The 19,455-nt window shown below is 43.9% G+C and overlaps 1 protein-coding gene across 6 annotated transcripts in view; it reads right to left on the bottom strand.

Moving 5' to 3' along the window:
- Window positions 1-277: 277 nt before the first annotated feature.
- The window catches only part of kif20bb (kinesin family member 20Bb), a 129,965-nt gene continuing 110,787 nt past the window's right edge, over window positions 278-19,455 (bottom strand). For 3 of the 6 annotated variants that reach the window (XM_038773241.1, XM_038773238.1, XM_038773243.1), the window contains 4 exons: window positions 13,143-13,247; window positions 6,539-6,674; window positions 2,312-2,454; window positions 303-611 (listed from right to left, as the gene is read on the bottom strand). In XM_038773241.1, the coding sequence (XP_038629169.1) occupies window positions 528-611; window positions 2,312-2,454; window positions 6,539-6,674; window positions 13,143-13,247 (468 nt within the window). In that variant the 3' untranslated portion in view covers window positions 303-527. Of the gene's footprint in view, window positions 612-2,311; window positions 2,455-6,538; window positions 6,675-13,142; window positions 13,248-19,455 lie in introns of those variants that run through there. The other 3 variants (XM_038773239.1, XM_038773240.1, XM_038773244.1) reach the window with 2 other exon arrangements.

The raw sequence follows: 19,455 nt of genomic DNA, 5'->3' as shown, positions 1-19,455 counted from the left end.
TTTAAATATTTCATGTAACATAGCATTAATTTGGCAAGATTTTGGAACCCTAAAAATAGTTAACAAAAGTAACTCTTCAAAAAGTATTGGACATTGCCTCAACAAAATCTAATCCAGGTTCTTTTGGCCTATGAGTTGAATGGCCAGCTGCTATGAATCAGACCATCTGGAAATAGCTCCTTGGTCAGAAGGAGCCACACCTTGCCTTTCTAGGAGGCACACAAGCTAATGACAGACTCCTCAAACCTCAAAAGGGAATACAACTTTAAATGAGCCGTTTAGAGAGGATCATAAATCTTCTGTATTTTATTAAAATCACTAAGGTATTTATTGTTCTTCGAATCAAGAGTTAATAGCTTTGAATTTATTTACTTTTGAGTTTTACAATATGTACAAGTGCAATCTTAAATCAAAAGAGCTGAACATATTTTATACATCCCTTCTCACAAATGGCAGGTCTCCTGTACAAGTACAATGATTGCAGTTTAAAAAACAAATAAAAGTACTCCATGTATCGAGAGAGGAGGTCACTTTGTAATTTTAGCTGTCCTTGTACGTAATCGCCTCTTCATGATTGAATGATCACTCTCTTTTTCACTCATCTCTATTATCTGCAAATTTCAAATGTTTCTGGTTAATTCAGGTATTGAGTTCCGTAAAAGATACAACAATGCAATTTATAAAAAGGTAACTTATTGGACTTTTTGGAATAACTTAACTTTCTCCAGAGTTTGGGCATATTTTGAGCATTTCAAAATAGTAACAGTTGAATCACAGAAACCATAAGACCATAAGATATAGGAGCAGAATTAAACCTTTCGGCCCATCGTGTCTGTTCCGCAATTCGATCATGGCTGATATGTTCCTCATCCCATTCGCCTGTCTTCTCCCCATAACCCCGATCCCCTTATTAATCAAGAACACCCGATTTATGCTTAAGGGACTGTTACCTACAGGGCTACAGGCCAAGAGCTGGAAGGTGCAAACAGACTGAATAATTCTTTCTTGCAGCACAAGAAGTAGGAGCAGGAGTGGGCAATTTAGTCTCTCGAGGCTGCTCCACCATTCAATACGATCATGGTTGATCTCATCATGGCCTCAACTCCACCGTCCTGCCAGTTCTGCGTAACCCTTCAACCCGTTACTAATTAAAAATCTGTCCAACTGTCCCAGCATCTACGTGCTCTGGGGTAGCGAATTCCAGAGATTCAAATCTCAGTTTTAAATTTGCTACCCCTCTCCCTGAAACTATGACCCCTCGTTTTAGAATGCCCCACAAGAGGAAGCATCCGCTCTGCGTCTACTTTATCCATAATGTTTATCATCTTATATTGCTCAATTTGTTCTCCCCGCCCTCATTCTTCTAAACTCCAGACAGTATGGGCCTAAACTGCTCAATCTCTCTTCATAAGACAAACCTTTCATCTCTGGAATTAATCTAGTGAACTTTCTTTGGACTGCTTCCAATGCCACTACAGTATATCTTTCCTCAAATAAGGGGACCAAAACTATGCACAATACTCCAGGTGCGGTTTCACCAATACATAGAAAAAAGGAGCAGGAGGTCATTCAGCCCAGCAAGCCTGCTCCGCCATTCATTCTGATCATTCAACTCAATAGCCCAATCCCACTTTCCACCCATATCCCATGATCCCCTTCGTCCCAAGTGCTAACTCTTAACTTCTTGAAAACATACAATATTTTGGCCTCAACTACTTCCGTGGCAACGAATTCCACAACTTCACCACTCTTTGCGTGGAGAAATTTCTCCTCGTCTCTATCCTAAAATAGTCTACCCTGTATCCTCAGGCTGTGACCCCTGGTTCTAGACACCCCCACCATAGGAAACATCCTTCTTGCATCTACCCTGTCCAGTCATGTTAGAATTTTATAGGTTTCGATGAGATTCTCGCCCCTCATTCTTCAAAGGTCAAAGGATGATCTGACATATCATCAACTGTAGCTTCGAATCAGTTAATACCGCCAGTTTGTAATTTATATTTGTATTCTTAGGTTCTTTTTATAATTAGAACGCAATGGGTTAACAGTTCTGTTCTAGTTATAAAAAAGCATGAGTGTTTTTGTACACAAAGCTGTGTTTTCAGCAAATCAATTTGAAACCATATAATCGTTTCCAAAGCTGTAACAATGAAATGTCACAAATGTAACCAAAATTATACTCCTGCTTCATAATAATTTTGTATCTCCTGTGCACATACAAGTTTACAAAAAACACTACTCAATACTCCACCAGTTTTTCATCAAAGAATGAAAACAGAAAATTGACTTGTTTGCTGCACACTGCACTTACTGGTTGAGATGGAAAATTCACAGGTGATGATATATCTTGCTTATACAGTTTCCTTCTTGATCTTTTGGGCCTTGCTTCATTATTACATGTAGCTTCCACTTCTAGATGCTTGGGGGAACTTAATGTTTCCATTAACCTTTTGGCTGCAAACAAACGTAAATTGCTTGTAAAGTGCAAGGTCAGTAATGAGGAAAAAAGGAATGTAACAATTTATCGTTGAGTTCTGTAACTTTTAACATTTCAGATCCCCAATTGCGCCGTTAAGCCAAATGTAGTATTTATTATTCAATGGAATCAAAAGTAGCTGCAAAATCCAAAATTAAAATCTACTTTTAATCACCATAACATGACTACCATGTTTTATAAGACCGTGATACATAGTAACTTAAACATTCAAATTATTTTCACCCAATGACTTGGATTTTTGCTCCCAAAGTGGGCAGCTCAGGTCCAAAATCTCCCAGCTTGGCATGCTCACTTTGGCAAAAATGCTGGATATGGCAGGATGGATTTGGAGCTCCTGCCCTGAGACGCAGATTGTAGGTGGCCACAGGAGTGCCAAGGCAGGTTCCTTGAAAGACTCACTTTGGTTCTCTGGGACTACATCCAGCCCTGACCCTCATGCCCATATATGCCAACCCAATGGCCCCTCATATTCTCCATGCCACCTCATACGCCACCCATCCTCAATGATCCCTCATACTCCGCTAACTCATGCCACACAACCCCCCCCCCAATTCATCTCCATGGCCCTTATTGCCCCATGGCAACTTGGTGCTAACTCATAATGATGTGGAGATGCCGGCGTTGGACTGGGGTGAGCACAGTAAGAAGTCTTACAACACCAGGTTAAAGTCCAACAGGTTTGTTTCAAACACGAGCTTTCGGAGCACGGCTCCTTCTTCAGGTGAATGGAAAGGCTTGTTCCAGAAATGTTTATATAGACACAGTCAGAGATGCCCCGGAATGCGAGCACCTGCAGGCAATCAAATCATCAAAGATGCAGAGAGAGAGGTAACTCCAGGTTAAAGAGGTGTGAATTGTCCCAAGCCAGTTCAGTCGGTAGGCCTCTGCAAGTCCAGGCTTGTTGGTGGGGGCCGAATGTAATGCGACATGAATCCCAGATCCCGGTTGAGTCCGCATTCATGCGTGCGGAACTTAGCTATAAGTTTTTGCTCAGCAATTTTGCGTTGTCGCGTCTCCTGAAGGCCTCCTTGTAGAATGCTGACCCGGAGATCAGAGGCTGAATGTCCTTGACTGCTGAAGTGTTCCCCAACTGGAAGGGAACAGTCCTGCCTGTTGATAGTCGCACGATGCCCGTTTATTCGTTGTCGCAGTGTCTGCATGGTCTCGCCAATGTACCACGCTTCGGGACATCCTTTCCTGCAGCGTATGAGGTAGACTACATTGGTCGAGTCGCACGAGTATGCGCCGCGTACCTGGTGGGTGGTGTTTCCACGTGTAATGGTGGTGTCCATGTCGATGATCTGGCATGTCTTGCAGATCTGGCATGCCAGATCATCGACATGGACACCACCATTACACGTGGAAACACCACCCACCAGGTACGCGGCGCATACTCGTGCGACTCGACCAATGTAGTCTACCTCATACGCTGCAGGAAAGGATGTCCCGAAGCGTGGTACATTGGCGAGACCATGCAGACACTGCGACAACGAATAAACGGGCATCGTGCGACTATCAACAGGCAGGACTGTTCCCTTCCAGTTGGGGAACACTTCAGCAGTCAAGGACATTCAGCCTCTGATCTCCGGGTCAGCATTCTACAAGGAGGCCTTCAGGAGACGCGACAACGCAAAATTGCTGAGCAAAAACTTATAGCTAAGTTCCGCACGCATGAATGCGGACTCAACCGGGATCTGGGATTCATGTCGCATTACATTCGGCCCCCACCAACAAGCCTGGACTTGCAGAGGCCTACCGACTGAACTGGCTTGGGACAATTCACACCTCTTTAACCTGGAGTTACCTCTCTCTCTGCATCTTTGATGATTTGATTGCCTGCAGGTGCTCGCATTCCGGGGCATCTCTGACTGTGTCTATATAAACATTTCTGGAACAAGCCTTTCCATTCACCTGAAGAAGGAGCCGTGCTCCGAAAGCTCGTGTTTGAAACAAACCTGTTGGACTTTAACCTGGTGTTGTAAGACTTCTTACTAACTCATAATGTCTTCACACATCCTTTTTTCTTAAACAATCTATGCCAATCACCCACTATCCACCGTGGACATACCTTAGGAGAAGGTTCTAAAAAAACGCAGAGTTCATGATATTAAAAAAAATTCCCATTCATGACAGCCCATTTAAAATTTTCCCTCAAATCTTCATCTTTTAACAAAACAAGCAGACTTGCGTTCATAACCACACAAAGACAGTTGATGTTGACCGTTCTGCAGACCTTATCCAGCTTTGAAGAGCCTTCTCTAAAAATTTGCAACTTGCATTTGGCCCGAGATAAGATCCTTCCTTGCTTCAGCGAAAATTATGTATTTGAACCAAGTACAAAAAAATCAGTCCTGCTGAGATTGGGTTTCACAGAGGTAGGAGTCCCATCCCACCTCCGATTACCCCGCACCCAATGCAGAATGGGATTTTAGAAATGGAGGCAGAGCTTCCACATCCTGCCTGCGATTTTGAAAGGTCCCTGGAGTCTCCATGAAAATCCAGGTCAATGGATTAATGTACCAACATAATGGGCCACTGCGCAACGCGGTAGTAATTTCATAGATGGAAACATTCCACAGACAGTTTCCACAGACAAAACAAAAACTTCAAAGGACAAGATTTTCTTTCAGGGCAGAAAACAGAAATCAGGGTCATTTTCAGATCCTGAATCTGCACCCAAGGAAAAATATTGGCTCCAGTATTGCACAGGAGTGCTCTGGTAATGGGTTTGAAAGTCAATCAGCAGTGTGGGAATGGAGGCAGGACTTTGCAAATATGGGCCCAATTTAGGCAGACCACAGAAGCTATTACTGTGGCTGCGGTTTCATTGTGTTACCTGTTGTTGGAAAGATGTCTCAGGAAAAGCAGAGGCCTGTCAGCCTTCCTTGTGCTCAGGTGGCATGACCACCCCCTTTTTACCTCCCCCACCCCTCCAAAAGAAAAACTGTGCTTGGCTGCTTGGGTTCCTTCTTCTTATGGCCCTTCATGCTTAAGGATCCTGACTGTAATCTTCTGAAGTTCCAAGCCTGGCCCTTGTACACCTTTGTAGCAGGTGAAGCAGAGGCTATTTTAAAGCTATTGCGGGCTCATTTGCTGAAGGTGGCAAGCCAACATGCCCAATAGCTCATGGAGGTTTTAATCCCTCAAAATGTACCTCACAAACGCTTTAGGGATGTCCTCAAAAATAATCCTGAAAGGTCAAACATATCCACCATGGCGACTGCCCAAAATGGAGATGGTCCATTCGGAAGGCACTGAACAGAGACTAAATCAGGAAAATGCAGAGTCCAAATCAAGGATGGGGTGAAGAAGAGAGTGCAAAAATATCCTTCCAAATCATTTAACTGACCATTCAACACATGACCCACATGTAGCAGATGATTGCATAGGATTTATTAGCCATCTGAAAACCTATCAAACCAAAATGGAAGAAAGTCATTCCCATACACGAGGGACTGCTCAAGAAGAGAGACTGACCGTATTTGAATTTACAATCTTACTTTCGTCTATTTTTTATATATAGCTTACAAGTTATTTCAGCTAGGAATGTACAGTACTGCAAACGTACTTGTACATTTTCCCCCCCCAGATGCCAAACACCAGAAGGAACCCAGCTCCAGATTTAACATTGATTCTTATGATTCACTACATTGTTTCACTTAAAGTTGCAATTTTCCTGTACACAGCCACAACTTTAAGTGAGGACTTATGCATTGGTGGAGGGAACATTGGCCATGACATAGCAAAACCGTGCTCTTCTTTAAAATTAAATATTTAAATGTCCACGTTGTACAATTTTAACACCTCATTTGAAGTACAGGTTCTTAGGAAACGCTGTGCTCCTTCAATACTGAATCAGTGGCACCCAAATTCAGAACATTCTGACCTCAAGGCAAGAACTCAATAAGTCACGTGTGTTACATTGGGCAGTGCCATTATCCACAAGTAGGATTTAAAAGACAAGCAAATTTCGACTATTTTCAGATTCTACATACAACTTTTACCACAGCTACAGCGAAGCATGCAAAGTTGTGGTCAAACCTTTCTTCTGTAGAATTGTTGGCGAACTTTGCAACAAGCCTCCAATTTTCTGCAGTGTTCCATCTTTCTTTTGGCATGACTTGAGACTTGAGACAGAGGTTTGTTTTCTTAGTTGACCAGGTGTACCTTTAACATTCTGAAACAAATAAACTTAAAATGAAACAGTATTGTACCACAAACTAAACCCACCATATTGTCAATTTATGTTTATAATGGAGATCATATGTACAAATTAGTCAGTATCTCTTTTCCTTCATCTAACATTTCATCGCGTAACAAGACTTTATTGCAGGAACAATTTTATTTTAGTCTTTGGTGAAGCCAAGCTTTATTAGCACAATATGTTTTACGAGTGTTTTCGACGGAAGAGAGAAAACTAAATTTTGAATAGGTTTGCTTTTCTAGTCCAAGTCCAAGTCTTATAAATGTAGACAAATATGTCAGATATGTGGAATTGATTTGCTACTGCAGTCAGGTACCCAAGGAAACAACCCAACAGATAAGAAAAAAAAAAGAACTGAGGAACAGCACCTCATCTTCGGTTTCGGCAGATTACAGCCTTCCGGATTAACACAGACTTCACAACAACTTCTGATAGTGAACTCTCTCCTCTACCTTCACTACATTTTCATTTCTATCAATTCATTTTTTCCCGATCGATCCATTTTTCCCTCACCATTAACCCCCCCACCCCCACACAGGCCATCTATTCCCTGTTCCAGGTTATCCTTTGACACAATGCTCACACCTTTTGTTATGCCATTAACCTATTCTGACCTCTAGTGGCACCCTTCTTAGTCATCATCTCTTATCATTTACATTCACTCTGTCTTTCTGTCCATGACATCTTTGCCAATCTCCAACTATCACTGGCCCTCTATCCTGCCCCACCGCTTCATGCTTCATACAGTTGCTTCATCTATTAGCAATTTTGAAAAACCTGAGGGTCGACAAGTCTCCTGGGCCAGATGGGATATATCCTAGGATTCTTTGGGAGGCAAGGGATGAGATTGCAGAGCCTTTGGCTTTGATCTTTGGGTCCTCACTGTCCATGGGGATAGTGCCAGAGGACTGGAGAGGGGCGAATGTTGTTCCTCCGTTCAAGAAAGGGAATAGGAATGACCCTAGTAATTGTAGGCCAGTTAGTCTTAGTTCGGTGGTCGGCAAGTTAATGGTTCTGAGGGCTAGGATTAATGCCCATTTGGAAAGATGCAGCTTAATCCAGGATAGTCAACACGGATTCGTGAAGGGCAAGTCTTACCTCACAAATTTAATTGAATTCTTTGAGGAGGTAACTAAGTGTGTTGATGAAGGTAGAGCAGTTGATGTCGTATACATGGATTTCAGTAAGGCGTTTGGCAAGGTTCCCCATGGTCGGCTCATAAGAAAGTACGGTGTGGGATAGAGGGAAATTTGGCCAATTGGATAAGTAACTGGCTATCACATAGAAGACACAGGGTGGTGGTGGATGGAAAATTTGCAGACTCGAGACCAGTTAACAGCGGTGTATCACAGGGATCAGTGCTGGGTCCTCTGCTATTTGTGATTTTTATCAATGACTTGGAGGAGGGGGGGGTCAGTAAATTTGCTGATGACACCAAGATTGGTGGAGTAGTGGATGAGGTGGAGGGCTGTTGTAGGCTGCAGAGACATTGATAGGATGCAGAGCTGGGCTGAAAAATGGCAGATGGTGTTTAACCCTGATAAGTGCGAGATGATTCATTTTGGTAGGACAGATTTGAATGTGGATTACAGGGTCAACGGCAGGGTTCTGAGGAATGTGGAGGAACAGAGAGATCTTGGGGTTCATGTCCACAGATCTCTGAAGGTTTCCACTCAAGTGGATAGAGCCAAGAAGGCCTATAATGTGTTAGCGTTTATTAACAGGGGCTTGAGTTTAAGAGCCGTGGGGTTATGCTGCAATTGTACAGGACCCTGGTGAGACCACATTTGGAGTATTGTGTGCAGTTCTGGTCACCTCATTACAGGAAGGATGTGGAAGCATTGGAAAGGGTGCAAAGGAGATTTACCAGGATGCTGCCTCGATTGGAGGGTCTTATGAGGAAAGGTTGAGGGAGCTAGGGTTTTTCTCATTGGAGCGAAGGAGGATGAGAGGAGACTTAATAGAGGTTTATAAGATGATGAGGGGGATAGATAGAGTGGACGTTCAGAGACTATTTTCTCGGGTGGATGTAACTGTTACAAAGGGGCATAACTATAAGGTTCGGGGTGGGAGATATAGGAGGGATGTTCTTTACTCAGAGGGGTTAGAGCGTGGAATGGACTGCCTGCTGTGTTAGTGGAGTCGGACACTTTAGGAACTTTCAAGCGGTTATTGGACAGGCACATGGAGCACACCATAGAACAGTACAGCACAGAACAGGCCCTTCGGCCCTCGATGTTGTGCCGAGCAATGATCACCCTACTCAAACCCACGTATCCACCCTATGCCCGTAACCCAACAACCCCCCCCTTAACCTTACTTTTTAGGACACTACGGGCAATTGGCATGGCCAATCCACCTAACCCGCACATCTTTGGACTGTGGGAGGAAACCGGAGCACCCGGAGGAAACCCACGCACACGCGGGGAGGACGCGCAGACTCCGCACAGATAGTGACGCAGCCGGGAATCGAACCTGGGACCCTGGAGCTGTGAAGCACTACCAGAATGACAGGGAGTGAGATAGCTTGATTATGGTTTCGGACAAAGCTTGGCACATGGAGGACCATGTGCTGTGCTGTTCTATGCCGTACCGCAGCCCCCCCCCCCCCCCCCCCCCCCCCCCGAAGAATATAAATCTGATCCTATTTCCAGTTCTCTCCAGCTTTGACAAAGATTCATCCAGACAAAACATTAACTCCCTCCTCCCTCCACAGGTGCTGTCAGACCTGCTGAGATTGTCCAGTATTTTCTGTTTTTGTTTCAGATTCCAGAATCCACAGTAATTTGCTTTTATTAAGAAAAAGCATGGTTGCTTACAACTGCATCCATAACTAATAAACATTACTATTTTGATTGCCTGACTATTACAAAATTATGCTTCTTTTTTTAAGAAGGACAATTATATTTGGACACCAAATCAAGAATGTTAATTTCCTGGTTTTGACAAGCCATTTCCACAGACCTCTCTATTTAGTTTCTGAAAAAAATACAAAGACTTCGGATTCAGTATTGCATTTGAAGTACTGTATTAAAAATTATTCAAGTTGCATTTGTGCATCAAATTGAATATAAATTTCCCTTCATTTCAGCACAAATTATAGGTTCTGAAAGTATTTTTTCCTGGGTGTTAAATATAGAGTTGGGAAACCCATGTTGTATCTGGTGCATAATATTACATGAAAAATGGCCATAGTTAATCCTGAGGCACGTTATGCCTCATCATTTTGGTCTAGAAGGCAACTGCCCTTTTGCTGCGAACGTGAGAACGTCAGGCCTGGAAAAAGTCTAGTCTATAATGGTTCTGAGGAACATCAATCTAAAAATTAGTTCCATAAACATAAATGGAATTAACATTAGTGCAGAAGATGATTGCGGAGGATCAGAGACACCTCCAAGGGAACCTTTAAAATGAAAGGCAATAGTCAATATATAAATTAAAACAAGCAAACTTTGGAACATTGCAGTATTCAATTTAGTCTGCAAGAAAAATACATCATACAAAAGTAAATAACACATTTCAAACGAGACATCGAGAAAGTTTTTTAAAAACCTTTTGGAGTAATCAAAACTCGTAGACTGAGGTTGTCTACACTTCGCACTAAAATATTTGTGTTGAAAATAAAGCAGGGGAATTAGTTTGCTGATAATCTGGATTAAAGTGGGGCAAGCCTCCAATGAGTGACCGCTGCACACAAGGGTACAGTTTAGATTCCAAATCATACAAGGTCAAGACAATACAAGCAGTTGATTTCTAATGAAGACTGTACGGTTATGTATCAGTTACTATTAAGAACTCAGATTTATACTATGTGGCAAGTTCAATGATTCAGGGAAATCAAAGCACGGGCCGTGATTTTTCAGACGCATTCGCCATAGGTGCACATCCCATAATGGCTACCAAATCTCATGAAAGATCAAAAACTGGATTTGCGCCGGTGAGAACTACGGCGCGATGGTCCCGGGCCCTCTCCACTGATGTAATTAGGTTCACGCCCAGTGAGCGGTGAACTTGATTACCTTAAATTTAAACCTTTGGCTCCGTGGTTGGCAGATGTCAGCCCACCCCCTCTTCACGCTTAATATAGGTGGTCGGATCTCTGTAGAACTAGGCTTGCCAGTTCCATTAATGCCCCCCCCCCATTCCCAGTGATGGCACAAAACATGCGTGCACCCCGCCCAACCCGTGCATTTTATAAAACAAGAGAAATCAGGGCCACGGATACAGCATTATATGGGAGGTGCACTGAAGGACCACATTTATGCCATCCCCCTGCAGAGCCATAGGCACTGCAAATCCAACCCCACACCAATTGCCTGTGTGTAAAGTCACTAAACCTTCTGCTCTCACTGTAAAAATTGGAACCCTGTAAATATAGGAACTCACAACACACACACACAATCAAAAAAATCATCCCACAGCACTTTCACAATCACCTTGCCTCCAATTTAGATGCCAAGCCCATCAAATAATGTTAGTGCTCAGCCCCTTTTGAAGCTGAAGAGTTATTCTTTGGCAAGTGACGTTCAAATTTTGACTGAATCTACTCAGTCCAAATTTGGAAATAGAAGGCTTGATTCAACTAAAGTCCCATAGCCAGTGCGTTTAGCCCTGTGTTTGCCAGCTCTCACAGGTGAGCACATGGCTATACAACGCCACTCACGCGGGGAACGTCTGGCCGAGACCGTACATAGCCCCGTTTGTACACTGGGGAGTACACCGGTGATTTGAGCTTCTCAGTGTAAATGGCGTCTGGATCTTCAAGGCTTCCCGAAGCAATTCCCGACAGCCCCACCACCCAACACACTATGGGAGAACCCCCGGGCCTCCACCCACCCCCCCCAACATCCAGGCAGGGCAACCCCGGCCCGATCGCATGCACGTAAAAATACCAACCTCGCAGTGCCAGGCTGGAACCCAGATTGCAATGCCAGGATGGTACTGCCAGGGTAACCAGGTGGCATCAGGAGTGCCATGGCTCCACTCTGTTCAAAGGACGTGCAGCCGAGGCCTCCGATCCCCAAGGAGACCCCCACGAGTGCTGTTCCGTCTGGTCCCCGTTTGTAGAGACCTGGGGCGAAATTCTCCGACCCCCACCTGGGAAGTGGCGGTGGCGGGAATCTCGCCATTCCGATCGGAGAGGCCCCTCCGGTGATTCTGCGGCCCAGATGGGCCGAAGTCCCGCCGCTGGGAGGCCTCTCCCGCCGCCGAGGTTTGAACCACCTCTGGAACGGCGGGATCAGTGGCGCGAGCGGGCCCCAGGTCCTTGGGGGGGGGGGGGGCTATCGAACGCCGGGGGGGTGCCCCCACGGTGGCCTGGCCCGCGATCGGTGCCCCCCGCTCAGACTCCGGGCCAGTGCCCTGGGTGCACTCTTTCTCCTCCGCGGCCGCCACGGCCTCCGACATGGCGGAAGCGGAAGAGAACCCCACATCGCACATGCTCCGGCAGTGACGTCAGCGGCCAGCTGCCGCTGACGTCACTGCCGACGCATGCGCCGACCGGCGAAAGCCTTTCGGCCAGCCCCGCTGCCGGGGTCGCCGGTTTTTTGCGCCAGTCTTCTGGTGCCAACCGCTCCGGCGCGGGGCTGGCCCCCAAAGGTGGGGAGAATTCCCCACCTTTGGGGAGGCCCGACCCCTGAGTGGTTGGCGCCATTCCCCTACTCCGGGACCCTCAGTCACGCCGGGTAGGGGAGAATCCCGCCCCAGTGCTGAACGGTGCTTGCCCGAGGTCTCCAACGCCAAGGGGATGAATCCCAAAGGCTCAGCTACCTCAGAAATATGCATATTAGAGTGAGACTAGCCTGTCTCACTCTAATATGAAGATCTGCCAAAATGTGATCCCACCCACAATGGGTAGGATTTACATTGCAGCATCTCGCGAGATCAAGTTGGACTTTGCAAACCGGGTAGATCCTGGGAGCAGAGTCCCCCGGCTTTTTACGGCCATGCTGCGCTGCAGTGAGCTGTCTTTCGGCCGCAGCATGACCGTTGGGTCAAGCCCAGAGATTCACATCAGCCGTTAAGGCAATGTGATGTAATAATTCCACTAGGTCAGCTGCTTCTGGTGCAAACAGAGTCCTGCATAAGCACCATCTCCAGTGACTCTACAGGCCTGAAGTTTGAGCCCATAGAGCGAAAACCTCTTTTGGATGGAGCAGTATGCTTACAGACCTCTTGTCAGAGTAACTATTCTTTATATCAAGAGTGCACACTAGCTCGAAATTTGTCTCACAACCACTGCATCTACCCTCCCAAGAGCACCTCAATGATTGGCTGGTGGAGTACAATAGACCATCCTGATTCAGTTTAGAGGCACATTAGACATGATAGAGTATGGGGTGGCAAGTACAAACTTTCATATTGGTGGATGAAAGGACTTACTAAAAGTCTATTACAAATTAAGCTCACACAAATTTGCTAAAACATAACAGAAAGACCAACCTTTTCTGCAATGCTGGTCATGGTAGGCGTAGGGAAAGTTGGAGGATTGTTGTATATCATTCTAGAAACAATTGCATTTTTCAAGTTTTCGCAGACATCAATATTCTAAGAGCAGAAAAAATAAAAGTTAAGGGCAATATTAATAAGCTTGAATTCCATTCAATTGGAAACATGCCATCAACATTCGCAAACAATGCAAGAAAATTGCAAGAAAGAGTACTTGTGTGAGGTGAGGTGTGGGAATTAAGGACTTGAAATCTCTAACCTAAATTATTCTTTGAAATACTAATTTCTGTATTTCACAAGAGGCTTTCTAGCATTGTATAACGGTTGAAAGCGTTTGCAACTTACTGGGCCCATGGACTGTGCACAATTTGTAACTCAAGTACCTCGCTTAATTGAAGTAAGTATTTTTCTCACAAAAGGTACAATAATCCCATTGATATATATTACTGTCAATTTAGCCTATTTGCTATCAAAATTATTGGAAAAAACTATCTCAAGTCAAATAACATTAGTGTTGTGCAATACTCATTGAATTCTTTAAATTTTTCCAATATCACCACCACTAAATTCATGTTGACATTGCTCTCCAGAATAATCTCAGTTTACATGACAGAAATCTGTAAAACTAACTGTGGTAAACCACTGTTAGTGTATTATATGTATTGTGGTAAACTGTTACTGTACTACATGTATTATGGTAAACCACCGCCTGATGGCTCCGCCTGTGGCTCTTCCCCTCGGGCTCGGTATAAAGGTGGCTGAGCTCCGGCCCTGCCCCGGTTCGGGATCAGTGGCCAGGAGGCTTTCTGTTTAGCTTATGAAAGCCACAGTTTCGTTCAGTACTCGTCTTGGGTTAATTGATGGCACATCACTAACCGAACAGAAATCTTACACTATTGACACTGAATTGAAATCCTGATTGTATCTTCCATTTTCATTCAGAGGATGATCTAAATATTGAAATGTCCTTTGAATCATTGTTTCTCCAGTTCTAAATTTATAAAATCGTCCAATGTTTTTTAATGCCAGAGGCTGCATATGCCTATCCAGAGTTTAAAACCTGGGCCCAATATTAATGCTAATTGAATGAGTTTTGTGAATTAAAATCAGCCCCATTGTATCAAAGGCATATCGAGAGAGAACCATACCACAACCAAGTGATTATTGCAAAACATCAAGCACTTGTTCAAAATCCAATTGTCACCGGACAGTCCAGTCAGGAATCAATGCCAAAATAATGTTCAAATTATACCCAAGCCACTAAGAACCAACCATCACAAAACCCAGCAAAAAGTGGTTATTTTAGTTATGAACCAACTCCATGATAGACAGCTGATAACATCTATAAAGAGATGCAAAGAAAATTAGCAAAAATAGCAAAGAAATCCATTCACTTAAAAATCTCTATAATTCATAAGTTCATACGATTTAGGAGCAGAAATTGGGCCATTTGGCCCATCGAGTCTGCTCTAACATTCGATCATGGCGGATCACAACCTGGCCTTGACTCCACTGTCATGCCCATTCGCCTTAGTCCTTCAACCTATTAGCAATTAAAAATCTGTCTGACCCTAAATTTACTCACTGTCCCAGCATCCACCACACTCTGGGGTAGTGAATTCCAGATTCACAACCCTTTGGGAGAAGTAGTTTCTCCTCAACTCCGTTTTAAATTTGTTACCTCTTATCCTAAGACTATGACCTCTCGTTCTAGAACGCCCCACAAGAGGGAGCATCCGCTCCACGTCTACTTTATCCATACCTTTTAACATCTTGTATACTTCAATTTGATCTCCCCTCATTCTTTCAAACTTGAGAATATAGGCCTAAACTATTCAATCTCTCTTATAGGACAAACCCCTCACCTCTGGAATTAAACTAGTGAACTCCTCTGAACTTTATCTTTCCTCAAATAAGGGTAGAAAAACTGTGCCCAATACTCCAGGTGGGTCTCACCAATGCCTTGTATAGTTGGAACAACACTTCCTTACCTTTAGCTATAAATGCCAACATTCCATTTGCTTTTTTAATTATCTGCTTTACCTGCATGCTAGTTTTGTGGTTCATGAACAAAGACCCCCGGATGCCTCTGCAATGGAGCACCCCAAAGTCTCTCCCTATTTAAATAATAAGTTGCCTCCCCATTTTTCTGACCAAAAAGCATGGTGACCAGACCTGGATTCAATCCACGTTAAACTCCATTAGCCACATTTTGGTCCACTCTCCTAACCTAGCTTTACCCATTTGTAAGGTTCTTATTTTGTCATTGCATTTTACTGCCCCACCTATTTTTGTGCCGTCTGCAAATTTGGATACAGAACCTTCTTTCCCTGTATCCAATTTGTTTATAGATTGTAAATAGCTGGAGCCCAAGGGCCGGAACCTGCAGCACCCCACTAGTTATATCTTGCCATCCAGAAAAAGACCCATTTATCCCACCTTTGTCTTCTGTCTATAAGCCAATATTCTAAGCTAATACATTACGCCTAATTCCAACTAACCTTTTGAATTAACCTTCTGTGCGGTACCTTATCAAACGTCTACCGGAAGTCCAGATATACTACCTCTAAAGGTTCCTCATTATCCACTCTGCTTGTTAAATCTTCGAAGAACTCCGGCAAATTAGTCAAACATGACTGACCCTTCAGAAAACCATGCAGACTCTGATGGATAGCGATTTGACTTTTAAAATGTCCTGATATTACTTCCTTGATAATGGATTCTAACAATTTCACAACAACAGATGCTAAACCAACTGGGTCTGTAATTCCCCATGTCTTGCCTCTCTCCCTTTTTGAATAAGGCCGTTACGTTAGCATTTTTACAATACACTGGAATCTTTTTGAATATTATAACCAATGGATCCATTATCTCCGCCGTCACTTCTTCAAACACCCTAGGATGCAGGCCATCAGACCTAAGGAACTAGTCTGGTCTCAATCCCAATAGTTTGTTGAATACCATTTCCCTATTGATGTTGATTGGTCAAAGTTCCTCCCTTTCTATTACCTCTGAATTGCCCGTTACTATAGGAATGGTACTAATGTCCTCCACCGTGAAAACTGAGGCAAAGAATTGACATAGCACTTTTGACATTTCTGTGTTTCCCATTATTAACTCTCCGGTTTCATCATCCAAGGGACCAGCATTCACTTTAGCGACTTGCTTCCCTTTTATGTACTTAGAGGCTACTGCTATCCTTTTTGATATTTTGCGAGTTTTATTTCGTAATTTACCTTAGCTCTTATTACTTTTTAGTATCACTTTGTTTAAGTTTGAAAGTTCCCCAATTTTCCAGCCTGCCACTGGCCTTTGCAATATATGCCTTATTTTTTGTTTTTAATATTGTCCTTGACCTCCTTGTTTAGCCATGGATGTCTTTTAACCCTCTTATCATCTTTCTTTACTGGGATATATTTTAGTTGTGAGGAATTGAGTATCTTCTTAAACAACTGCTACTACTCATTGAAAACATAAAGGATCCTGACTCCAGTGTCTAGTACACTTCCTGTTCACTCGGATTGGTCTTCCTTACAGAAAAGTGGCAGCTCTCTGCTCACGATGCATTATCTTTGCCCTCAGAGCACTTGCCACTGCCATTTTCAGGGCCTAAAAAGGTATTACATTCAACTTGTTTTCCTCATTTGTTTCATATTCTTTTCCACCTTTGCTTCTCATCATATTGCACATGAACAATTTCAATCCCTCTCACTCTGCTTTCCCTCACCAAAAGTATCAGTTAGAAATAATTCTCCAACCCCCCCCCCACCAGGCCGGAGAATCGGCGCGGCGCAAATTTTCCGCAGTGCAGAAAATTGGCGCCATTGGCGCAGTGCTGGTCGGGGTATGCGCGAATCTCCGGTCCGGGCCAGCACGCTGATTCTCCAGCCCGGATGGGCCGAGCGGCCATCAACAAAAAGCTGAGACCCACCGGCGCCATTCTAACCCTCTTGAGCCGGCGGAACCTCGGCATTGAAGGGTCCGGGGGCGACCCATGGGGGGGGGGGGGGGGGGGGGGGGCTCCTTAGTGGCCTGGCCCGCGATCGGGGCCCACCGATCGGCCGGCCTCTCTGCCACTCCCGGCCTCCTTTCCTCCGCGCCGGCTCCTGCAGCTCTGCGCCATTTGGCATCGGGGCCGCCGTGGGGAAGAAGGCCATTGCGCAAGTACTAGTTGGCGCCAGCCCAACTGCGCATGCGCAGACCCTGCGGCGCTGGGTTCAGGCCAGGATCGGCAGCTGGAGCGGCGTAGGCCACTCCAGCGCCGCCCTAGCCCGTGAGCCGCAGAATGGGGTCCCGGAACGGGCGCCAACACCGGAGTAAAACACTCCCGTTTTTACTCCGGCGCCGGCACTTAGCCGCCCGTTGGGAGAATCCCGCCTATAATTCACAGAAATAAATTAAAATAAAGGGGAAAGGAAGTAGCCGAAATCCTCAACGCTATTGAATTACCCAAAAGATTAGATTATTTTCAGTGGATGAACTAAATTCATGGCATGAGACATGGTTTAGTGACCCTCACATAATTGAAGATAACACCTGGAGAAAAAGGACTGCAGGAAGGCATATTGTTAAGGGGTTGGGGAGAGAGCTTAAAACACAAGCAACATTTCTCACAGATAATTGCAACATTTACAGACAGCAATTGGTTTAATGTAACAGGTATGTGTTTGCTCAAAGGGTAAAACATATTCACTGGGCAGTTTCTGAGTAGGCGACAACAAGAGTATTGAATCCAGGTCTGGTCACCAATCCTTGAGGGATCTGAGCTCTATGGTTAGGCTGGAGATGATGATTTCATTCTCTTTGGAACAAAGGTAGTTATGGGGAAATTTGATGGGGATGAACAATGGCAGGTTTGAATAAGGTAGACAGGGAAATGCTGTTTTCCTTAACTGAAAATACAAAAATTAGTGCACAGATTTACGGAAATTAGAATAAAAGGTATATAAATATACTTTTTAAAAAACATAACTGATGGTAATGATAAGAAAACCTGCTGCATACCAGGGTGAATCAAGCAGTGATAATGATTTCAGAAGGAAAGTGGATGGATACTTGAGGGAAACAAACTTGTTCAGGACTACATGGATCAAATTAGAGATTAGGACTAACTGGATTGCTCTATAGAGAGCAGGCATGGATTCAAGGAGTCAAATGGCTTATTTTTGTACTATCATGACTCCCTTGACTAAAGTCCAACATTCAATAAAATTATGTCTAGCTGTTATCTCTTGCTACAGATGCAGATTATGTAGAATGCATCGTCCACATTCAAGCTCATGGCGGGCTTTATTAAGCTTGAGAAGGTTAAATTCGGCCTGAGAGGATCGGTGCAAGGGTTCTTTAAACGGTGGCAACCTTTCCCCGACTTTCTGGCTAAACGATAGGGTACTGGGACAGTAGCAGCAGCAACCCGGGGGGACGGGGGGGGACGTTGATTATGTTAGCTTATTTTATTTAAATTTGATTTATCTAATTTTAATTTATGGTTAAGTTCTCTTGTTTGGGGGGGGGGGATGTGATACATGTGATGTTACGGTATGGGGGGAATTGTGGGTGTTATGGGGCTGTTAGTTGCATATTACTGCTTTTTGCTATACTTTTTGTTATATTTTCTGCAAAAAATTCCAATAAAAAAATTAAAAAAAAAAAAAGAAAAAGATAATTTGAAATAGTTGAAAAAAAAGTATTTTTTAATAATGGGAAGTAGTGACCAAATTCTAATTGAATGACAGATGCTGAAAAGGTCTAGTGCAAGAGGTTTTTGTTAATGATGTAATAGCTACAAACACTGTTAATGAGATAACTATAGAACCATGTGACTATACCTCCAAATACCAAGAATTATTTTCTGAGCAATTCTGATTAAATTTGGTCTTAAATATTTGATAGTAGTCACATTCCTAAACCAAAGATATGTAGTGTTCTACTTAATTAGAGCTAACCAGATCATTTTGATGCTTTCAAAGCAACACACGAGAATTGTAGTTCAATCCTGAAAGAAATAAATTTTTTATTTCTAATTTTCTAAAAAGCATTAACTTTTATTACGGTGGCCAGAAGATACAAAGAATGCCTGCTTAGCATTTGTACCATAACCATTTTCAATTTAACCAAATAGCTACACTACGTAATGTGCTTTCTGGGTAATTGCAGATGCGCACAGAAAATTCAGAGCACTTATCTCTCACTGATTCTTATCACAGAATTCCTGTGCAGGAGGCAGAAGGAGGCCATACAGCCCATCGACTCTACACGCGTGCTCTGAAAGAGCATCCCACCTAGGCCCATTCCCCCACCTCATTCC

This window comes from Scyliorhinus canicula, chromosome 16 (genome assembly GCF_902713615.1).
Source record: "Scyliorhinus canicula chromosome 16, sScyCan1.1, whole genome shotgun sequence".
Lineage (NCBI taxonomy): Eukaryota > Metazoa > Chordata > Chondrichthyes > Carcharhiniformes > Scyliorhinidae > Scyliorhinus > Scyliorhinus canicula.
The sequence above is the reverse complement of the archived record's forward strand: the minus strand, read 5'-3'. Positions and strand labels throughout refer to the sequence as shown.